The 23,675-nt window shown below is 38.3% G+C and overlaps 1 protein-coding gene across 1 annotated transcript in view; it reads left to right on the forward strand.

Annotated features, from left to right (window-relative positions):
• The window catches only part of GPBP1L1 (GC-rich promoter binding protein 1-like 1), a 47,914-nt gene that overhangs the window by 22,811 nt on the left and 1,428 nt on the right, over positions 1–23,675 (forward strand). The window contains exons 5-10 of the mRNA XM_006898986.1: positions 5,770–5,842; positions 7,038–7,231; positions 16,200–16,340; positions 17,102–17,260; positions 18,488–18,612; positions 22,832–22,934. Coding sequence (XP_006899048.1) covers positions 5,770–5,842; positions 7,038–7,231; positions 16,200–16,340; positions 17,102–17,260; positions 18,488–18,612; positions 22,832–22,934 — 795 coding nt within the window. The remainder of the gene's footprint in view (positions 1–5,769; positions 5,843–7,037; positions 7,232–16,199; positions 16,341–17,101; positions 17,261–18,487; positions 18,613–22,831; positions 22,935–23,675) is intronic.

Raw genomic sequence — 23,675 nt, forward strand, 5'->3', positions numbered from 1 at the left:
TTCTACGTTTTTGAATCTACTGATGCTTGCCTTGTGACCTAGAATGTAAGAGGAGATAATTTATGTAGAAAGAGAGACAGACCTTTATGGACAGACACCTATCACTATACATAGACTTAGCAAGTGGTATTTCTGTACTGATACTATTATATAGTAGAGCCAACAGATCGCAAACTGTGGCTGACTCTGAGAAGAATGGGAATCCCAGAACATTTGATTGTGCTTACGCGAAACCTCTATACTTGAACCAAGAGGCAGTCATCAGAACAGAGCAATTGCATGGTTCAAAATCGAGAAGTGTGTCTGCCAGGGATGTGTTCTGTATCCATACCTTTTCAGTGTGTTTGCAGTACAGATCATCCAGGACACTGGGCTGTACAAGGAGGAATGTGGCATCAGGATTGGTGGAAAATTCATCACCAACCTAAATTATGCAGGTGACACAACCCTGTTTGCTGAAACTGAGGACCTGAGGCGCTTGCTGCAGAAGGTCAAGGACTGCAGCCCTCAATATTAATTGAAGCTCAACAACAAGAAAACAAAGTTTCTCACCACTGGGCTAATTGGCAGCATTATTATGGATGGTTGGTGAAGAGATTGAGATAGTTACGTTTTAGTTTACTTGGTTCCACAGTCAACACTCTTGGTACTAGCAGCCAGGAAATCAGGAGACAAATTGCATTGCAAAGTCAGCTGTCAGGGACCTCTCCAGAGTACTGAAGAGCAACAGCATCAGGCTGGAGACTAAGGTGTGTTGGAGAGCTGGACAGTGACTAAGGACGATAGAGAATTGATGCCTTTAAGTTGTGGTGCTGGAGAAGAGTGTTGACTATACCATGGACTGCTAGGAGAACAAACAGGTATCCTGGAGAGGGTGAAACCAGGCTGCTCCTTGGAGGCATAGATTCTGAAGCTTCATCTGACATACTTTTTGCATGTTACAAGGAAAGACCAGTTCTTGGAAAGGGACATTATGTTTGGGAGAGTGAAGGGATATCATAGGAGAGGAAGACCCTCGATGAGATGGATCAATTCAGTGATTGGGGTTATGGGAGTAGGCATGTCAGAGACAGGTTGTCACAGGATAGAGCAGGGTTTAGGACTTTTGTACCTAGGTTGCAAGTGACTCGACAGCACATAACAACAGAGCTGACAGGGACCACATTAACAATAACTAGGTAGCCAGAATGACTAGCACTGAGACCAATTTCAGTAAAATACTGAAATTGAAAGAAAGAAAATATCCTTTGGAATAATAATCAGATGACTTGAAAATGAAAAATACAAAACCCACTGCTGTGTGAATGAGTCTGTTCATATTCATGCTAACCATCAAGTTTCTGAGTCTATAAATCTTCATTGTAAGAGACTCTGAAATCACCTGTTGGATTCAAATTGTTAACCTTTTAATTAGCATTTCCTATTAATTCAGAGCTTTGAGGAGCTCTTGGTGACATAAACCTAATGGCAAGAAGCTGCAGTGCAATCCTGAAGACATGTGGTTCTCTTCCAGATGCTCTGCTGGAGAAGGAGGGGCAATCTCCTGTGCCAGTCAGATCTGATTCAGTGGAACACAGTTAAAAACAACAACAACAACAACAACAGAGCTTCTTAGAGAAATGGCTAGTTCCATTTCTGGACAGGAAATTTTTGAGATATACTTCTCGTACAGACCCTATGGGGAAGAGTAGAACTGCCTCTTAAGCTTTCCATGACTACACATTTTGCAGGGAGCAAGCATATTGCCACATCTTTCTCCTATGAAGCAGCTGGTGGATTTGAACTGCTAGCCTTTTGTGCTTTACCTTCACAGTTAACCAGTTATGCCACTGTAACGCCGTATTAGATAACTCATTACTGTCAATTGGAATTCACTCTTGGCTGACTTTCCAGATGATTTTCTGTAAATTATGGGAGGAGATTGCCCATCTTTCTTTCTTGGAGCCACCAGCAGATTTGAATCATCATAGGCACCACCTTTGCATCTCCCTGTGGACTGAACCCTACAACTCCCGCCACACTAGATGGCAAAGAAGTAATTAAAGTTCATTGTACTAATGTACATATAGGTTGGGTATAAGTTATTGTTGACTCAGGAACCTAACTGTATCAGCAACAGGATTGCATCAGAATGATTCAGAAGCCAAATTGAAATTGTTTCCACTGGTCAAACATGTGGCAAAGTCTATCTATAAGTGTAATAAGAGATTTTATCATCTGAAATATTTAATTTAAAAAATACAAGTTCACAATGATAAATTTTGGGAAAAAGATTATGTTGTTATAGCATGTGAATTTGGTTACGACTTATCTGTGAACAACAGATTTGAAGCTTACTATACTGTACCATCCTCATAATCTCTCATATTCTGAAGTTAGTCTCTGCGTCAGTCCATCTTGTTTAAGGTCTGTCTGTCTTTCTCTGACCCCTCACCTCACATGATGTCTTTTTTCCAAGCACTAGCCTGTCCTAACAACGTGTCCAGAGTATGTCAGATGAAGTTTCACCGTCCTTGCCTCTAAGGAGCACTTATTTCCACTTTTTCCATCTCTTGTTCTTCTGGCAGTCCATGGGATGTTCAGTATTTTTCTCCAATATAATAGCGAAACAAGAAACTCATTGTCATTAGGTTGTTTGACATTTACAGCAACTCTACAGATCAGAAACCATAGAATTTCCAAAGCTGTAGTATTTACAGAAACAGACAGTGGCTGGTGATTTTAGCTTTTAGCTTTGGAAACATTATTGGGCTTATCTACTTTTTTTTATAGGATTGATCAGAATCAGCTTAATCTGTAGTAGAGGTTTCTGTTTATTGGTGGCTTGGGTTAACTAATATAGAAGGAATAAGAGGATTGTTTTGCAGTTTATGATGAGTTAATAGTTTTGCTTTGAGCATTAATGTAGTATCCTATTATGTGTCTCCTAATGGAAGAGATCAGTGCTGCCAAGAAAAAATGATCCTATAGCCTCTAGAATACAGCAGCTGAATTCTAAATTTTAAAAATACAGAGTTCAGGGAAGGAGGTTACAGTTTACCATGGGAAATGTAAGCTACAAAATCCAGATTGTGGAAAACGAAATGTAACTACATTTCATTTTCCACAGTCTGGATTATAGGTAATTTTTTGAGGTTTTTATGGTTTTGTTTTGAAAGTAACATGTAGATAAAGATATTTAAGAGAATTTTTCTGGTTACAAAAGTAAAACTACGGCCCCCGACTCTGGGCGAGCCATCACGGCCCTCTGCCTGGGGCGGGCTGCCCTCGGCCCCTTGCTTGGGGCAAGCCTTCGCGGGCCCTCAGGGTCAGCTCCTCAGTCCCCAGATTGTGCCATCTGACCCCTGGGTGGGGAGGGGGGGGGAAGAATGCCTAGGGTATCCAGAGAATGTTATCTAGGCCACCTTCTGCCACCCTCTCCCCCAAGAGATTAAAAAAAAAAAAGTAAAACTAGTGTGAAGGGATGCACAATTGGGTGGTTAAAAAAAAGTAGAGTGCAGTAGTTAGGGTAGTGATTATTTTAATGATAAAGATTTTCAAATTGTAATGATCCTTGTAATGAGTTTCTCATATTGGCCAGTAATGTTCCTTTAGTTTTAACTGGTGGTGAAATGATACTTATTTTTAATTCATTAATGGAGGTCTAGTGACCTAGTGGGTAAGGAGCTGTGCTGCCAGCCCCAAACGCACATTGTTTGAATCCACCAACTGCTCTGTAGGAGAAAGATAGGCAATCTCTTCCAAGCTCTAAAACCCACTGAAGGGTCAACTGTGAATTGGTTCCTGCCTAATTGCACCTAACAGTAAGAACACAATAGATTAATGGTTTATCTTACAGACAACTGTTTATCTTACAGATGTCTTCCAATTTTAAAACTTTTTAAATTAGTGGAAGGAGATCAAAGATGCCATGTAAATAGGAATAGGATCTCTTTTTTTATTTTATAATTATTTTTTAAATTAGTTTTGTGTGTGTGTACCGTTAAATCTGATCTGACTGATACAGGAGGAGATTGCCCCTCCTTCTCCAGCAGAGCATCTGGTGGATTTGAACTGCGTTCCTCTAGGATTGCAGTGCAGCTTCTTGCCACTAGGCCACCATAGCTCCCTAGGAATAGTATCTCTTAAGAAATCTAGGTAGAATGCGGTTTAAGAAGAGAGACCTGTTAAAACAAGAAACCGGCTTTAATTTTTTTCCTTGGAGATTACCTGCAACTATTACATCTAGTGGAATGTGTCTTTCTTTTCTTTAAATTCTCTCACTGGCTTCTCCTTTACGTGGTAAGCTGGGAGTTTTTAGTCAGTGTTTAACTGGTTAAAAACTATATACTAAAGAAAAAAACAACCCAAAACAACTATACACTAAGGGAGCTCTGGTGGCCTAGTGGCAAGAAACTGGGCTGCAGTCTCAAAGGTACGGAGTTCAAATCCACTACGTGCTCTGCTGGATAAGGAAGGGGCAATCTCCTGTGCCAGCTGAATCAGATTTGATGGTACACAAGAAAACAAAACAAAAACTGTACACTAGCTCTTGGAAATTCTGAGGTGGATGGGGAGTTGAGGAGATGTTGGGGGAGCGATGGAGGGGAGGGAGTGTGCGTGTGGGGGGGGGGTGGGTGGGGTGTTTCAGTTTCCATGTTCTATGGACAACTGAGTAGCTGTTTTCCAACTCCATTGCCAAGTTATAAAATTTGAGCTTTGATCGGAGTGCTAACCTTATACACTTGATAGAATTGGTTATTAAACCTATGGTATTATCACTTCTCCATCTTTTCCTGTTATTTTCACTACTTTACTGGGATAGCAATTGTTCTAATCTCTCAGTCAGTGTTTTAAAAAAACCCCTCAAATTCATTTCTTCAAGTTGCTGCCCGGATGATTGTTGTTAACAGAATGATTGAATCATTTTAATTCTGCAGAAAAGGGATCGTTATTGTCTGCAGAATAAAATTGAAACTCAGACAATACACCACAAACTGCTTTTCACTAATTTTCCAGAATTTTCTTTTTCCACAGAATAACCCTTTCCTTCTCTACCATTAATCATGCTGAACTGTTTTCAGATCTCTTGAGCATTCTGCTCTTCCTGTCTTGATGCTTGTTGAGATTTCTCCTCCTAGACGCCTCCATTCTTTAGTTGTTTAGATGTTTATCTTTTAAGTTCATCTTTGTAGTCACCACTTCTAATTAGACTTTTATCTTTCCGTCACTTCTTTATCAAATAGATTATGTATTCCATCCTTAATACTTGTCTGTCTTTCCTAATGTGAATTCTTATCCTAAGGCTTTGGGTACTTATCCACAAGTTTATCTGTTAACACTGTGATCTCAGTAAGGACAGGAAAAGACAATTCTTATGACATTCATATGACATTCATGGACTGCCTCTAGACTTCAAGGCAGTCTTGGAAATGCAGTAATATCGCTCACTAGTGATTGCCCTTACATCTGAAACAAATGGTCTTTATTCTCGTTCATTCTGTTTTCTGTGCCTCATTATTTGGTGTATATATTCCACAGGGATGTAAGAATTTTCACACCAGAAAAAGAAAATCCCTCTTACAGAAAAGAAAGTGGAACCTACGAGATCCCAAGATTAATGGAAGATCTATTTTTGTGTTTCAACATCTTAACTATTTTGTTGTAATTCTAAGTACAACATTAAGTTTGAAATTTTCCCTAATGCCCTCAGTGATGGCTACTTGCAGAGGGTAAGATGCCAAAATGATTGGTTTTCTGTATCAAACATTAATATCCCTTTTTTCCTAGCCTTCTTTGAATCCAGAAGCTGGCAAACAGAATCAGCCATGCAGACCTATTGGGACCCCTTCTGGAGTGTGGGGTAGGTAGACTTTTGCCATTTTAAAGGCAAAATTTAAAAATTTTTTTCTTATGAAGGCAAGGAGCAAAAATTTCTTATTTTATTTATTTTTTTTTAATTTATCTCTTATTCCATCCTCATCTCATCTATTCCCTATAGTGACTAACATCTGTAAGGTCTTCACTAATCTAAGTGGTTAAAGCAAGTTATTCTGTATTCTGCCCGTAAAGTACCATGGCGATGTAATCAATTATTAGAGTCAAAAGACAGGCCATTGAGAGCTTGTAGAGTCCACAGTTTGGAAATAGAGTTTAAGTAAAGAGAGATTAATACAGAGACAGAAAAATTGCTTTTTAAATTAACAGTGCTAATTCACTTTGTAACATTTATATTGTACGTGCTAAAGTTACTTTGAAACATATTGTGGAACTATATAGCAATGTTTCTTTAGTATTTCTTCATATTACTATTCTTCAAGTTATTAAATACTCTTGTAATGGTTTTATAATAACACATCTTATAAATACACTGTTCAAACACATTACAATTGGATGTTTTTATAGCTAGAAATGGTGTTTGAGAGTATGAAGTTAAACATATAAATATATACATGTTTATATGTATATGTTGGAAGAAGTAGCTTTAAAAAAATTAACAGATGAATTAATCTATTTCAAACCAAACCTGTATATTTAAATTTTGGACATTTACAAATTGGTCTCTTCTGGTCCCCACATCAGACATTTTATTGTGAGTAGCCAAGCATCTTACTGTGACAGTATTAGCATGATGTCTGAATACTAGGTTTATCCTACTTCCTCCCTTTATTAATGGTTACATAGCTTTGCTGCAGTTTGTTTCAAGAAAAGGTCCCTTGGTGGAGTCCTTTCCCTGATTTCTTTTCTCTGCCTGACACAAGCTGCTACTTTCTGATGTATTCCTGTTTGGGCCATGCTTGACTGATCACATCATACTGTGCTCTCAACGGATTGCTGGCATTATTTAGGGCTTTTACTTATTCTTGGATTCTGTACCAAATGTGTTGTTTCTTGCTTTCTTCCCTACAGTTCTCAAGTAATTTCTGTGTACCACACTGGGAGATACTTGCCTCTCAGTCTCAACTATCAGCTCTTTGTTGAAATAGAGACCTTCATATAGAGCTGCTTGTTAACCACCAGATTTGATTTTGTTTTGTCTCCACTATTATATTTCACAGAAAACCCACCTAGTGCCAAGCAACCTTCTAAGATGCTAGTCATCAAAAAAGTTTCCAAAGAGGATCCTGCTGCTGCCTTCTCTGCTGCATTCACCTCATCAGGATCTCACCATGCAAATGGGAGCAAATCATCAACTATGGTCCCAAGTGTCTACAAGAACCTAGTTCCTAAGCCCGCACCACCTCCTTCCAAGGTATAATTTGTAATGAGTATTAAAACTTTATAAAACAGATGTAGTAAATTCCTATTTCCTGTTGATCATTCAGTATCAATTCATTCAGTACCACATCATTCCGTCTTTTCAGTATCTGTTGTATTTATATTACTACTGTATTGTCTTCAGATTCTTTATTATGAAATACAGAACCTATTGAATTTCGGGCAGGCTTCTTGCACCCATTATCTTTATATCTTAAAAGTACTCCTGATATGCTGATTCCATTAATAGTATCACCATATATCTGATGACTCATCTATATACCTTGGCTGTTTACTTTCTTTCTCCCTTTTTTTATTTAACAAATCCATAATTTTATTTCCTTTTCAATAAGTTTCAGTCCTCGAGGGATACGTATTACATGGATACTGTTGTCCAATGGCCTTAGCAGGAAGATTGCTCTTAATCTTGGCCTGAACTGTGCCACTTTTTCCGTGGGCACTAGTTACCTTTCCCCAGATTACTCTGGTTTTGTTGGGTTTGCCACCAGGAATAACAGTATTATTCTTTGCTTTGAAAAACATAAGCACATCTTTTAGCTAAATAGAATTTTATTTCATCTTGGGCATAAACACCTTCAATTTTAAGAAGAGCTGTGTGCTCCCTCTGCTTCCAGATACCTTGTTTAGAGCCAGCAAAAGTGGCTTTGCACCAAAGCCTCCCAGCCATCTTTGTGGTTTAGAAGTCCCAGTTATTTAACCCCAAACTTCAGAAGTTGGAAGACTCACCTCGTTGGCTGTTTTCTTAATCCTTTCTCTCAACCAAGCAGTTACGAAGTCCTGTCAGAGTCATTCTGTCTATTATCTTAATTTGTTATGTGTCATCGAGTCACCTAAGACTCATAGCAGCCCTAAGTACAATAGCTCTGGCCTGTTCTGAGCCAGTCTTACTGTCGCCAGCACACCTATCCCCCTTTACCCCAGTTACTATATCAGTCTGTCTCCTCCAAGGTCTTCCTCTCCTTTGCCGCCTCTCCACCCTTCCGAGCTTGATGTCTCTCTCCAAGGACTGATCCCTCCTGGCCGCAAGCCCAAAGTTTATGAGACAGAGCTTCAGAATCCTTGCCTGTTTAGGCCTTTGTTAGTTATTGTACTGTAGTCTTCTATTTTTCTCCTCTCTACATTTGACTTCTCACTCTTCTGTACTTCGAGGATCCTTTCTTAAATCTCTTTAGTAGCTCCAGATGATTTATAGTAGATGTAAAGTGTGTGGGGTTTTTGTTAAGGGTTGTGGAATAAATATTTTTTACTGGCCACATAGAGACTTTGTTATATAGCTGACTCTGGAACAATATGGATTTGAACTGTGTAGGTCTACTACTTATATGCCAATTTCCCCCCATTAAATTATATATGTTGTTGTTATGTGCCATCGAGTCGCTTGCGACTCATAGCAACCCCATGTACAAGAGCCCTAAATGCCGTTCTATCCTGTACCAACCTAGCCACCTCAGACACTTGTTCCCACCACTCCAGTCACAGAATTGGACCATCTCATCGAAGGTCTTCCTCTCCTTCGCCACCCCTCCATTCTGCCAAGCATGTAGTCCCTCTCCAAGGAGCATTCCGGCTTCACCTTCTCCAGGACAAACCTGATTGTTCTTCTAGCAGTCCATGGTATATTCAACACTCTTCTCCAGCACCACAGCTGAAAGGCATCAATTCTCTTTCTATCTTCACTATTCATTATCCAACTCTCTGATGCATAGCACTTAATTGTGAAGACTATAGCCTGGATCAGACATTAGGTCTTTTGTTCATGGAGTCACTATGAGTCATGTTTTACTAGATGGCAGTCAACAACAATGATATATAGAGATCTTTGAGACATATGTATTAAATTTGTGTGTGTGTGTGTATATATATATATTTATATATAAACCTTCTATGACAGGTTTGGAAGTAGGAAGGGCATCCATTTCCTAAACAAAGTACCTCTGGAAACTCTATGAACTTTGATAAATGTCAGTGTTGTAGAAGGGCTTCAGGCCTTTTGTTCATAGGGTCGCTGTGAGTTGTGCTTGACTCAAAGGCAATCAACATTTATATCTATGTATCTATATCTGTTATCTATTTCTATGTATCTATTTCTCTCTATATATGTTGTTATGTGCCATCGAGTCGCTTGCAACTCATAGCGACCCTATGTACAAGAGCTCTAAATGCTCTTCTATCTTGTGCCACCCGCACCAGTCACAGAATCAGTCCATCTCATCGAAGGTCTTCCTCTCCTTTGCCACCCCTCCACTCTGCCAAACACGATGTCCCTCTCCAAGGATCAGTCCCTCCTTGCAACATGCCCAAAATATGTCAGATGAAGCTTCAGAATCCTTGACTCCAAAGAGGCTTCACCTTCTCCAGGATAAACCTGTTGGTTCTTCTAGCAGTCCATGGTATATTCAACACTCTTCTCCAGCACCACAGCTCAAAGGCATCAATTCTCTTTCTGTCAACCCTATTCACTGTCCAAGTCTCTGATGCATAGCACTTAATTGCGAAGACTATAGCCTGGATCAGGCACACCTTAGTCTCCAGTCTGACGTCGTTGCTCTTCAGTACTCTTGAGAGGTCCCTCACAGCCAACTTTCCAATGCAGTTCATCTTTTGATTTCCGGGCTGCTGTTACCAAGAGTGTTGACTGTGGAGCCAAGTAAACTAAAACTAAATCTCTTCACCATCCATACCGATGCTGCCAATTGGCCCAGTGGTGAGAATCTCTGTTTTTTTGATGTTGAGCTTCAGTCCATATAGGAGGCTGTAGTCCCTGATCTTCTGCAGCAAGTGCCTCAGGTCCTCCTCAGTTTCAGCAAGCAGGGTTGTGTCATCTGCATAACGCAGGTTGTTGATGATTCTTCTAATCCTGATGCCAATTTCCTCTTTGTATATAGCCCAGCATCTCGGATGATCTGTTCTGCATACAGGTTGAAAAGGTATGGAGACAGAATACATCCCTGACGAACCCCCTTCTTGATTTTGAACCATGTAGTGTCTCCTTGCTCTGTTCTGACAACTGCCTCTTGTTCCAAGTATAGGTTTTGCATTAGCAAAATCAAGTGTTCTGGGATTCCCATTCTTCTCAGAGTCAGCCACAGCTTGTTGTGATCCACACAGTCAAAAGCCTTTGCATAGTCAATGAAGCACAGATAGACATTTTTCTGGTATTCTTTGCTTTCTGCCAAGATCCATCTAACATTAGCTATAATATCCCTAGTACCACACATCTTCTAAATCCAGTAGCAGTACATAATAGTCTCTCCATTCTCATTTATTTCCCTTCCTGTTTATCGCAATATTGCAAAACTAGAATACCGTGAGATCCTTGCAAAGTGCTAGAAGTACTCCCCAAAATGACATGGGGGGAAAAAAGCTGAATTGCTTACTGTTTACCTTAGATCAAAGTCCAGAGCTGCATTTTCTCACCATTTCAAGATAAATTAATCCAGTGTAAAGAGCACTGTTTTGGTGTTTATTTTTAAAAAATAACTTTGAAGCCTTTACTGTAGCTGCACCAATAGGCACTTTAAATAACCCTATAACATCCATTCTTAGCTTATCTGCCGTACAAAAACAGTCCTAAGTACAAACTAGCCCCAGATGTACATTGTCCATATTCAGTAGCAATGATTCTAAGTTCATTTCATCTTTCACTACTTAACTACACCCTCTTTCATCTTTCACTACTTAACTACACCGTCTTTCACGTTATCTGGGGAATTATTCATTCATTTTATAAGCTCACATTACCTTCAGATTTATGTCACCCTTTCTATAAATGTTTATAGTACATACATTTAAGATCTAATTAATCTACGGGAGCTCTGGTGGCCTAGTGGCAAGAAGCTGCACTGCAATCCTAGAGAGATGTGGTTCAAATCCACCAGATGCTCTGCTGGAGAAGGAGGGGCAATCTCCTCCTATACCAGTCAGATCCGATTTGACGGTACACACACACACACACCCAAAATAATAAAATTTTTTTTAAAAGTCTAATTGATCTGTAATCATAGCTTTCTGTCTCTTAACCACAATAGCTGTAATAGTTCATTTCATCTGTTTGTAACTTGATCCTTACAGGTGGAAGGGTTTTCATGCCTTTTTCTTATTTGTATCTGTGCCATCCTTACATAAGCACATAATAATTTGATTTCCACCTTGTTGTTAACATGCCAACCTTGTGAACAACAGATTAGAACCTTGCCTTATCTTTACAGTCTCCAACATGCACAAGCCCATTGTTAAGTCATTATGTCAGTCCATCTTGTTGAGGATCTTCCTCTCTTTTTCTGACCCTTTGGGGGAAGAAGAGATCAGATATCTGGTTGGGAGATAATAGTTTACCCATTCATTCATTTTATCAGAGTATTCAGCAGTTATGAGCATTGAGTTTCTTATCACTCAAAATTAAATTACGTCATCATAATATAGCTCTGGTGGCCTGATGGATAGGCGTTTCAGCTCCTCCAAGCCAGAAAGATAACCAGCCTCCTTCTGTGCAATTTCTAGGGTCAAAAACTCACTAGAGGCACAAAAGAATGAATGCATGGCCTCTAATACCAAAAAATTCATTATTTCATGGTCAGAATGTTGTAAACAGTATATTATTGTTCCCAAAGTGTGCTTTTAAAGCCGTTGTAAACAAAATCTTACTGAGACTAGAATTTTAAGGGGCCAAAGAAAGGGAATTTTTTTTTAATGATTTTATGTAGTCTTCTAGACCTTTACTTAAATTACAGTATTTCATCTTCATTCTGATTGTGGAATGTATATTGTTGTCTTAGGAGTCTTTGAGTTGGTCTGACTCATAGCCACCTTAGGAAAATAACCTGCCTGTTCCTACACCACTCTCAGAGTTACTGTTATGTTTGAGCTCATTATTACAACCGCTATGTCAGTCCATCTCTTTGAAAGTCTTTTTCCCTGACACTCTGCTTTACCAAGCATGTCCTCCTTTAGGAACTGTTCCCTTCATAGAAGCATGTTCACAGTATATGAAATGAAATTTTGTGTCTAGGGAGCATCCTGGCAGTATTTTTTCCAAATGGATTTGATCCTTTTTCACAGTCCATGCTATACTTCATCAGCACAACAATTCAAAGACATTATCCTTCTGTCTTCCTTATCCATTCCCCACCTTCACATGCATGAGTCATTTGAAAATACAGTGTTTTAGGTCAGACATACCATTGTCTTGAAAGTGATGTCTTTGACATTTTTTAACTTTTTGCCTAATAAAATATGCCGCTTTATTTATTGGCTGCTGCTTCCTTGGATTATAGACCCAACATGAATGATTCCTTGACAATTTTGATTGACAGCTTTTTTCAGTTTCTTACAGTGTTGCTTATTGATCCAGCTGAGAGGTTTTGTTTTCTTTATGTTGAGATGTAATCCATACTAAAGGCCACAATCTTTGATTTTTGTCTGTTCAATGCTTCAAGTCCTCTTCACTTTTTAGCAAGCAAAGTTGTGTCATTTGCATTCCATAGATTGTTAATAAAGCTTCCTCTGACCCCATTGTGTGGTCCTTCATATCATCAAGCTTCTCAAGATTATTTGCTTGGCATATAGATTAAATGAGTATCTTGAAAAGATGCAACCCTGATGCAGACCATTCTAATTCTAAACTCTGCAGTGTACCATTTTTCTCCTCAAATAACATCCTCTTGGTTTGTGTATAGGTAGGTTTACATGAGTACAATTAACTCTTCTGAAATTACCAGTCTCTACATTATTATGCATAATGTCGCATACATTAATATGCATAATTACACAATTGAATGCCTGTACATAGTCACTGAAACACTGGGAAACATCTTTGTTATATTGTCTGCCTCATTCAGAAATCCGTCTGATGTCAGTAGTGATAATCTTTTGTTCCATGTCCTCTTATGAGTCTACCTTCAATTTTTGGTTCTTCCCTGTTTGATGAAATGCTGCAAATGCTTTTGAATTCTTTTAGCATCATTTTACTTGTATGTGATATCAGTGATACTGTTGGATAATTTGTGCCTTCTGTTGAATAAACTTTCTATGGAAGGGGCACAAATAAAGATCTGCTCCAGGCAGATTAGTTGCCCAAGAAGCTTTCATATTTGGCTAAGCAAGTGAGCACTGCCACTATTAGATCAGGAACCCTCATTTATCATCATAGTCTTCACATAGCTTGGCTTCAATACAATGTGGTCTTGAAATGAATACTTTGAGTAATGATTGGATGTCATCAGTTCCTTTTGATACGGTGATTTTATTGATGTTTTATTCATGATTCAAGATTTTGCCCATAGGCTCCTTCAGAATTGAGATTTGAGAGTTACTCCCCCCCCCCTTCACTTCTTTAAACTTGAGACATCCAAAGGATCTGGTTTTAACTCCCTGTCATTGCACAACCCATTACAGTGCTTATCTTTATTTTCCCTAGCAGCCTTTTGAAATCTTTGCGACTCTTCCTCCTCATTTCTTTAGTTCATTTTAGCTCTGCTCTCAAGAACAAGTTTCAGATTCTTCTTTAAATTTATTTTGATCTTTTCTTTCTTTCCTGTCACTTTATTGACCTTTTTTTCCTTTATATGATCTTTATGTCATCCTGCAACTCATCTGATCCTCAGTCATTAGTGTTCAGTGCATCACATCTATTCTTGAAATGGTCTTTAAATTAATACGTTATATACTCAAGGTCATATTTTAATGTTCACAGGGTTTTTTCTCTTCTTGTTTTCTTCAAATTGAACTGCCAGAGGAGGAAGAGGCTGTGTTTCATACTTAGCCCTGATCTTGTTTTCATTCAGATTGTGTGGGACCAATCATTTCAACTTCATTCATCCCAGTAGTAGACATTTGAAGTGGAGAGGGTGGAGATTTATTTGAGTCTGGCAGAAAGAGGGGACATTTTAAAAAAATTAAATGTCATTGATTTGCAGCTCACTTTATTGGATTTTTAAAAATACTCATCTCAAAAAAAATATAAAAATTCAACTCCAGGGAGCTCTGGTGGCCTAGTGGAAAGAAGCTGCACTGCAATCCCAGAGGCACACAGTTTGAATCCACCAGATGCTCTGCTGGAGAAGGAGGGACAGTCTCCTCCTGTATTAGTCAGATCCAATTTGACAGTATACACACACACAAAATAATAAATTAAAATTTTTAAAAAATTTTAAATTAAAAAAAAACACTCATCTCCTAAAATGACATGGGTGGTGGCATAATTTTCTTCATGGCAGCTAACTATACTGTTTTATTTGTGTTAGAATTGGAAAGGTGTTAGTATACTGTTGAGCATAATATTAAGAAGCTTCCATAACTGCTGTGGTAAACAGCTAAAATTTGTGTTTCCTGAGATAATTTTTATGAGATAATATTTTTTTACTTGTTTTATGATACAGATCTTTTCTCAGTTTTTTATTTGTGTGTGTGGGTTCATTCATTCATTGATACACATTTTCCTCCCTTCCCCAGTTGACTCTGTAATGCATGTCTTGTTCCACACTGTTAATTGTCATGCATAATCCTTCCTTTCTCCTATTCTAGTGTAATATTCATTATCTATCCATTCTTTTCCACTTACCCCTCACCTGTTTTTATAACAGTGATCTTATGCATATTTGTCCTTTTGTGACTGAGATCTTAGACTCACCATAATGTCTTTCACAGTCAGTCATGTTGTGTAATCTTGATACAATACAAGTTCATTGCTTTTGAGTGCTGCGTAATGTACCATTACGTGAATGTACCACAGTTTTTCTATCCATTGTTTGTTGTTGGACACTTTCTGTCCCTTCAGTATTGTGAACAGTGATGAAATAAACATAATGCGTGCAGTAAACAAATGCTGCATACATGTGTTTGTGTCACGGCTCTGGTTTCTTTACGGTGTATTTCCAGTAGTGGGATAGCTAAGCTAAATGGTACTACCTGTTTCCAGCTTTCTGAGAAAGCACCAGACTGCCATCTGTACCACTGAAATGACAGTGGTGACATCTGGTGACAGCTCTCTGGAAGATGCAAATAATCTTTGTTAATTAGCATGACATCTTTAGATTTTCATAGATGTAAGACGAAACTAAAAGAAATCTTTATTCTGGTTGAGTCATTGTCTCTTACTTGCTTACATACTCTTTGTGAAAAGGCAAATTCCCTTACTGGCTCAGTAATGTTGAACAAACTGCATACTTTTCTTAAATCATACCTTCAGTCTCCGTGAAAAGAGGACATATGGAAAAATTATACTTGATAGCATTCATTATTAAGAATTATACATGACAGTTACTCATCAAACTTTCTGGGAAGCAGCATTTTTGTTTTGTAAAAAATTAAGGTAATATCAGAGGTTAACAACCCCACCATAAAAAACAACAACCCAGCCTGTTTGGGTTGGAGTTGTGTATTATATACCTACTTCTTAAATTCTCATACCAGTTAAGTAGTAAAGAAACATTATGTTGATGTGGTTATTAGTATATTGTTGCTGTTGAGTATGACTATAGCAACCCTAGGAACAACAGATTTGAACCCCACCCTATCCTGTTCCATCCTGATCATTTCTGACACAGTTAAGACCATTGCTCCTTGCTGTATCAGCCGTCTCATTGAAGGTCTTACTCTATTTCACTTACCCTCCACTTTTCCAAGCATGATGCATAGTAAAAAGTACATTGTAAGTTGATGTTTACTCACTGAACATTTCCAAGGCTTATTGAACCAGAGCCTTTGTTTTTATAGAATATTTCCTAGTCTCCCATGGTTCTTGTGGTTCCTGTCAGCTTTTTTTTTCTCCTTCATGTGTCCAGCCTCAAAAGGAGGTTGCATACCTCCCAATTGTGTTAAAAGAACTAAGCTCGGGAGACTTGGGTTTCTATTTTTTAACATCTTATTTTTGTTTATGGCCCCCCCTTTTTTTTGGCTCAGTTTTTATTCTTGTTTGAACTGATTTCTTCTTTTCTCTCATACAGCCCAGTGCATGGAAAACTAACAGAATGGAACACAAATCAGGATCCCTTTCCAGTAGCCGAGAGTCTTCTTTTACCAGCCCAATCTCTGTTACCAAACCAGTGGTACTGACTGGTGGCACAGTTCTAAGTTCTCCTAAAGAGGTGAGTAGGGTAAAGTAGGGCAGCCCTTTGTACCTTTGCCATTTTTCATTTGCCTGTGCTGAGAGGTAATCCTTATAATTCTAAAGCTACTATTTTTATAGCTGTGGTTAGCAGAGAATTATTTCTTCATTTGTGTTTTGCATTAACATCCAGAAGTGTGCTATAATTGAGTGTGGTAATCCTGTGATTGACCAAGATTTCTGTCTGATAACACCATTTCTTTTAATGTTTCTATAGATTGTAGCAGAATGCCTGTAATATCCTGACATTCTGCTAGTGTCAAGAGCAAGATTAAAGGCAGTACTGTAGCAGCCAAATGGTTGGCATTTAAGAGTCCACCCAGAGGAAAGACTTGGTGATAAACTTGCAAAACATTAGGCACTGAAAACCCTCAGGAGCACAGTTCTACTCTGATACCCATGGAGTTGCCCTGAGTCAGAATCGTCTAGATCAAAGCTAGTATGGTTTTGTTTGGTTTTTTGGTTTTTTTTTTTTTACAAAAAAAAAATTATACAGCGTGCGCGCGCACGCGCGCGCGTGTGTGTGTGTGTGTGTGTGTGTGTGTGTTTATTTCTTTTAATCAGCCAATCTCAACTGGAAAAAAACACAAAACTGAAGTCTGGTTTAATGAAAAAGATTATTTTTTTAAACAATGATAAATAGACATCAGGCTCTGAAAATCACTGCTGTAGCTTATAACCTACAGTATTTCAGTTCATGCTTTATTCTTAGAAGCAAAACTGTTTGTGGTATTTGTCTAGAGTCCCTCCAGCATCACTCCTCCAATTGAGATTACCTCCTCTCGTCTGACTAAGTTGACCCGCCGAACTACGGACAGGAAGAGTGAGTTCCTGAAGACTCTGAAGGATGACCGGAATGGAGATTTCTCAGAGAGTAGAGATGGTGACAAGCTGGAGGATGTAAGAACAGAGAGCTTTTGTGGGATAGTGTAGGGTGAGGAAAGGAAGGGCTTTGTCAGTGTTTTCCTTTGTTATATAAGTGGGCGGTTGCTGTCTTGGTTTGTTTATTGTTCCTGGGGTGTTTTTTTTCCACTTAAAGAAGAAAGGTATGACAAGTTTTGGAATGTACATAGATTTTGTCTCTGAATCAATAGGCCAGCAGCGCCTATTATTTTATCATGAGTGGTACAAATAGTACCATCTTTCCTAAAAGATATTTGAATGACAGATGCTCTAGGACAGAGTTAACACTTCCATCCAATCTTTAATTGGCCAGTGATATAAAGAGTACATAAGTTATACAAAGTTCTCATTAATTAGGATTGTATTTTAAAGAAAAATTGAGAAATAGTATAAAACAAGAAACTTGTGTGTTCTGCAGTAGAATGTATGCAGTTCAAGAAGATATGATCGCTCAGTGGTATTGTTGTTGTTGATTGCCTTCGAGTTGCGCACGACCCATAGTGACCCTATGAACAAAAGACCTGAAGCTCCCCTACAACTGACATTTATCAAAGTTCATAGAGTTTCTGGAGGCAAGTTGTTTAGGAAGTGGATGCCACTCCTGCTTCCAAACCGATCATTGAATGTTATTGATTGAGTTGCTTGCAATGCATAGCGACCCCAAGTCCAGCAACTCTGAGCCCTTCCCTGTCCTGAGCCAGTCTCACTAATTCTGACAAACAACCCTCCATTGCCCCAGTCACTGTATCGATCCATCTCACCCGTGGTCCCCCTCTCCTGCACTGTCCATCCACCCTTCCAAGCATGATGTCCCTATCCATGTTGTGTTTAGAGAAAAAAGATAGCTTTTCATTTTTTTAAAGCTTTGTTAGAAATTTTACTTCTCAAATTTATCCATTTCATCAGTCATTCCTAGCTCTAGGAAAGTCTAGGAAAACATTTCTTAGCTGAGAATGTTGGCTCTCCAGTCATTACAAGGAAGAATGGATATTGTGTAAGTATGTAGTCGCTTCTGCCCACAGTTAACAAAACTTAAGTTTAACAACATATAGTTATCCATTAGTGTTCTTGGAAAATCTTAGCAAGGTGAGCAAGACATCATTTATAAGTAAGGAAAAGCCAGAGATGGAATTTGTTTTCTAAGAAGCTTTATTTCTGAGTTTTGACTCCCTATCTTACCACAAAGATATTTTAAGCAACTTTCTTCCTTTTCCCTTACAGCAGTTGGAGAATAACAGTACACCTGAACCAAAGGAAAATGGAGAGGAAAGCTGTCATCAGAATGGCCTTGCTCTCCCTGTAGAAGAGGAAAGGGAAGTCCTCTCACACTCTCTAGAAGCTGAGCACAGGTGAGTGAGAGTCAGGTCATAGTGCATGTTGCATATGGCCTACCAGGGACCTCAGTTATACTTGGAAAGATAACTTATGCATACAGAGAGAAGTCCAACAGTTACCATGTTCTGTGAATGCTTTCATTCTCCTTTGCTCACTGAGCATTTCCTTTTAGACTTAGCCAGAATTTTCATACATTCCTCTTAAGATTTTGAATGTACCATCTTCAATTTCTACAAATAAGGTGATGTTGCATATCACTAATTGTTAATGAGTCTTCCTCCAGTCCTAGTGCCACATTCCTCATTTAGTCTACCTTCTTAGATTTTTTGTACTTAAGATACATACTGAATAAATGGGAAAGAACTTAATCCTGATGCACATTTCCCCTGATTTTTAAATCCCTTCATATCCTCTTGTTCTATTTCAGCTGCTTCTTGGTTTATGTTTAAGTTTGCATGCGTACAAGTAAATGTTCTGGAATTCTTTACACTGTTACTGTTGTTGTTAGGTGCCATCAAGTTGCCTGTGACTTACAAAGTCCTAAGTACAATAGTTCTGAAGCCTACCCTTTTCTGAGCCAGTCTCACTGATTCCAACACACATACCCCATTACTCCAGTTACTCTTCTCAGTCCATCTCATCCAGGATATTCCTTTCCTGTGCTGTCCCTCCACCCTTCCAAGCATAATGTTCTTCTTCACAGACTGGTCCCTCCTGGCCACATGCCCAAACTATGAGACAAAGCTTCTTAATCCTTACCTCCAAGGTGAAACTTTCTTCTGCACTTTGACTTCTTTATTTTTTCCATTCACGTTAGCTGTTGTACTCTCAGAAAGTTTTATGGTCTCTTCTAACATCCATTTTGGTCTTTTCTTTCTTTATCTTTTTCATGATTTTTAGCTTCCTTCACATATAGTATTGCTACAGTCTTCACAACTCATCCAGTGTTAAGTCATTAGTGTGCAATATATCAAATGTGTACTTGAGATGGTCTCTAAATTCAAGTGTTACTCAACATACCATACTTTTAAAATCATAGACTTGTAATTGTCTTCAGTTTAAAATTGAACTTGCATGTGAGCCTTTAATGCTTTATTCTACAATCAGTCAGCCTTTGTCCCTATTCTGACTGATAAAATTAAATTTTCCACTATTTTTCCACAAGTGTAGTTGATTTGATTCCTATATATGCTATCTTCCACAGATGTAGTCAGTTTGATTCTTACGAAGCCCATCAGGTGGGAGGTCCATGTGTAAAGTCATTGTTTCTTTTAAAAAAGGTATTTATAGTAAGTAAGGCATCATGAATACAAAATTCAGTCATTCTATTTCCAACCTCATTTCTGTCACCAAGTCCATATTTTCCAACTTCAACTCCTTTTTCAGTGTTCTTTCTTCAGTATTTCCAACTTTTTTATTTCAGTTATTATTAATGCATCTACATTGCATGTTTGGTCCATTTTGGACTGCAAGATTTGGTAAAAATTTGCAGTTTTTTCCTTATTGGCTCTAGATATAGGAACATATATTTGAATAATAGTCATCATATCAAGTCCTTTTTGTATGCATATGAGTAATATCTAGTCACTCACACGTAGTATTTCAGGATAGATCTTGAAATTGACTTTTTTTTTAAATTGACTTTTGACTATCAATGCAACACCATTATTCTGTTTTTCATTCCCACTATAGTATACCATGTGATTCAAAGTGGCTAAAGCCATTCCATCTCTTCTCACCTCAGTAATGCCTAGTATTTTGGTGTCCATGTATTCCATTTCATTTTTCACAATTTCTAGTATTCCAACATTCAAGCTACGTACATTTCGTGTTCAAATTATTAAATGATGTTTGACATTATTTTCCTCTTTTCTATTCACTTCCAGTCTGGGCTCTTATCACTTCTGCTATAACTGTCCATGTTCCTCTGCTATTTATAGGGTTTTCAGAATCCTGTTACTTAAGAAATGGAGGGCCAATCCAGCTTCCCAGTCTTTCTTAATCTGGGAGCTCTACCAAACTCATGGGTAACCTTTGTGGCATTCGACACACCAGTGGCATAGCTTACAGCAACCCACACGTTATCTCAGTACAGCAAATTGACAGACAAGTGCTGTACCAATTAGATATTAAAAATTATTGCTGTACCAATTAGAAAAATGTTCTCACAGAAATGGTGAGGGCCCTTTTCAGGAGGCAACAAGTGATCAGTGGTGACTATATGCAAGTATACATAGTCAGCATTTATTGGGGGGGCGGGAAGAATTAATAGATTACTGGTCTTGCAAAGAAATTGTGTCCTCCAAATTTCCACTATCATTTCTCACATCAAAGTCTTACTTTCCAACTTTCCAACTACCAATCTTTCTTTTCAGCTTTTACATTCTAATTATAAGTAATTATCATTGTGTCTTTACATGTTGTAATCATTTTCAGACTGCAGAAATTGTTTATTTAAACATCAGTTTATTCATCTTTGGCATTAATGTGTGGTACATCCGTTCGAATAAGTCTTACTAACTGGTCTTTCTTAAAGGCATATGTATATTACTCTATCAACAATAGCATTATACTCAGAATAGATCTGTAAATGTTCCTTTTTTTTGGTCAGTGCCTCTTCAGTTTGTCATTTGTGGTGTAATTGACCATATTAACAGTAGCCAGTAGTAGTCTGTTTATTTCACCTCACTATTGTATAGGAAAATAGCATTGAATGAAAATGCCATTAATTGTGCTCATGAGGCCCAAGAAGCAGTTATCCAGACAGAACAAGGGGAAATTACAGGATTTTAAAATTAGGAAAGGTATATGTCAAAATTGGAACTTTTCTCCATACCTATTCAGCCTGTATGCTGAGCCCATCATACAAGAAGTTGAACTGTATGAAGAATGTAGCTTCACAGTTGGAGGAGGACTCATTAACAGCCTACGGTATACTGTTGAAACAGCCTGAACACTTGAAGTCTTTATTACAAAATATCAAAGCCTTCAATATGGACTGAATTTCAACATCAAGAAAACAGAAATCTTCACCACTGGACCAATAGGCAACATCATGACAATTGGGAAGAAAAGATTATTTTGCTTGGATCCATTATCAACACCCAGTGTAGCAGCTTTCAGGAAATCAAAAGATGTGTTGCCTTGGCAAAATCTGCTTCCAGGAATCTCTTTAAAGTTGTAAAGAACCTGGATATCAGTTTATATATGAAGGTGAACATAATCCAAGCCATGGTATTTTCAGTTTTTTCCTGTACATCTGAAAGATAGTAAATAAGGATGACAGAAGAGTCTGTACCTTTGAATTGTGGTGTTAAGGAAGAGTGTTCCATGGGATGCCAAAATAACAAATTAATCTTGAAGAAAGTGCAGCCAGGGTACTTCTAAGAGACAGGGTCTCATATATATGTTGGGCATATTATCAGGAGGGGGAAGTCCATGGGAAAAAAACATGCTAAGATAGGTCAGTGAAAGATAGAGGACTCAATAAGATGGATGAAATCAATGAGACAGATGGCTTGAGCATGGTGTTGAAAATATAGATAGCCCATGATAGGGAAACTGTTTCATCTGTTGCTTATAGGGCCAGCGTGTCTTGTCAGCTAAATGGCACCTAACAAGAATGACATTGTCTAAGACACTGGTTTTAGGGATTTCATGTTTTAAAACTTCCTGTTTTCCTACATTCATACCTTTGTACATTACATTCCTTGTTCTACTTGTTAATAAATGTTTGCAGCTGTTTTCACTTTAAGGTATTCTACATCAGCAAAGGAACATCTGTTAAAGCTTTACTCTTACCAGCATTAAGGTAGCTGAGGCTTTATCCAGTGTGCTTTGAGTGCCTTCGAACCTGAAGTGCCTTCCAACCTGAAGGGTTCATCTTCTGTCAACACTATCTCACTGCTACTCACAAATTATTTTTTCCAGAAATTGTCTCGTCATTTTTTTCACGCAGTCTTTCTCTAGAAGCTCTGTTGAAACTTGTTTACCATAAGTGACAGCTGGAATATGACATACCAGGAACATTTACTCCAACATTACAGTAACATGCAAGACATCATAGAACAACAAAGTGACAGACAGACAAAAGTGGTGAGAGTAGAAAAAGAAAGACATTACTTCTCTAAATTTTAAGCAGATGCCCATGTTCCTAGTCAGGTTAGCATCTCTTTGCTGCCTGCTCAAGCTTAAAGATGTAATTTTCTTTGCATATCCTTCTGGCTCTACCAGGTTATTAAAAGCAATGGGGTGGCAGGAATATCCCGAAAATGATGAGAATTGCCTTCCCCTCACAGAGGATGAACTCAAGGAGTTCCAAATGAAGACAGAGCAGGTATGTCATCACTTGCCCATAAACATTTCCTGGAGACCAGTAATAACGAGGAGGGATTGTAATCAGGGCATTTTTTACATTCTGGAAACCCCAGATACAGTACAGTATAAGAGAAGACTCTTGGGGTAAGGGAATCAAATAAGTTACTTTGAACAGTAGAAATGTAGTCACCTAACTTTGCCTGTGCAATAGGGCTCCAATGGTGGGTATGAAAACCAGGACATGGTTGAGCAGATTGAGGAAGTAGTACATTATTTCATTATTGCAGCTGAATCACACGGGGGTGTTCCAGTTTTGTTCTGAGTCCTTAGGGAAGCTGGTTCATCTACTTTGTTTCCCTCTTCATGGTTTTCTTCTGGCCAAAGCTAAGAACTCAGATTTATTCATCAAATACCTGAATGTCTTCCTTGACCATACACTACTAAACCTGGAGATTTATTGATTTATTTATCTATCCAGCAATGAACTGGACAAATGGGTTTCCTTCAGACTTCATGGATTTAGTGTACTTGTGACCAATATTTAAAATATAAAATTACAGTAGTTAAAAGTTTAAATAAGGGGAACTCTGGTGGCCTAGTGGCAAGGAGCTGCAACTACAATCCCAGAGGCGAACGGTTCGAATCCACCAGATGCTCTGCCAGGTAAGGAGGGACAATCTCCTCCTGTACCAGTCAGATCTGATTTGACAGTACACGCACACAAAAATAATAAAATAAAAAAATTTAAAAAAAAAAGTTT

This window comes from Elephantulus edwardii, unplaced genomic scaffold (assembly GCF_000299155.1).
Source record: "Elephantulus edwardii isolate Elephantulus edwardi_28Jun2011 unplaced genomic scaffold, EleEdw1.0 scaffold00243, whole genome shotgun sequence".
Classification (NCBI taxonomy): Eukaryota; Metazoa; Chordata; class Mammalia; order Macroscelidea; family Macroscelididae; genus Elephantulus; species Elephantulus edwardii.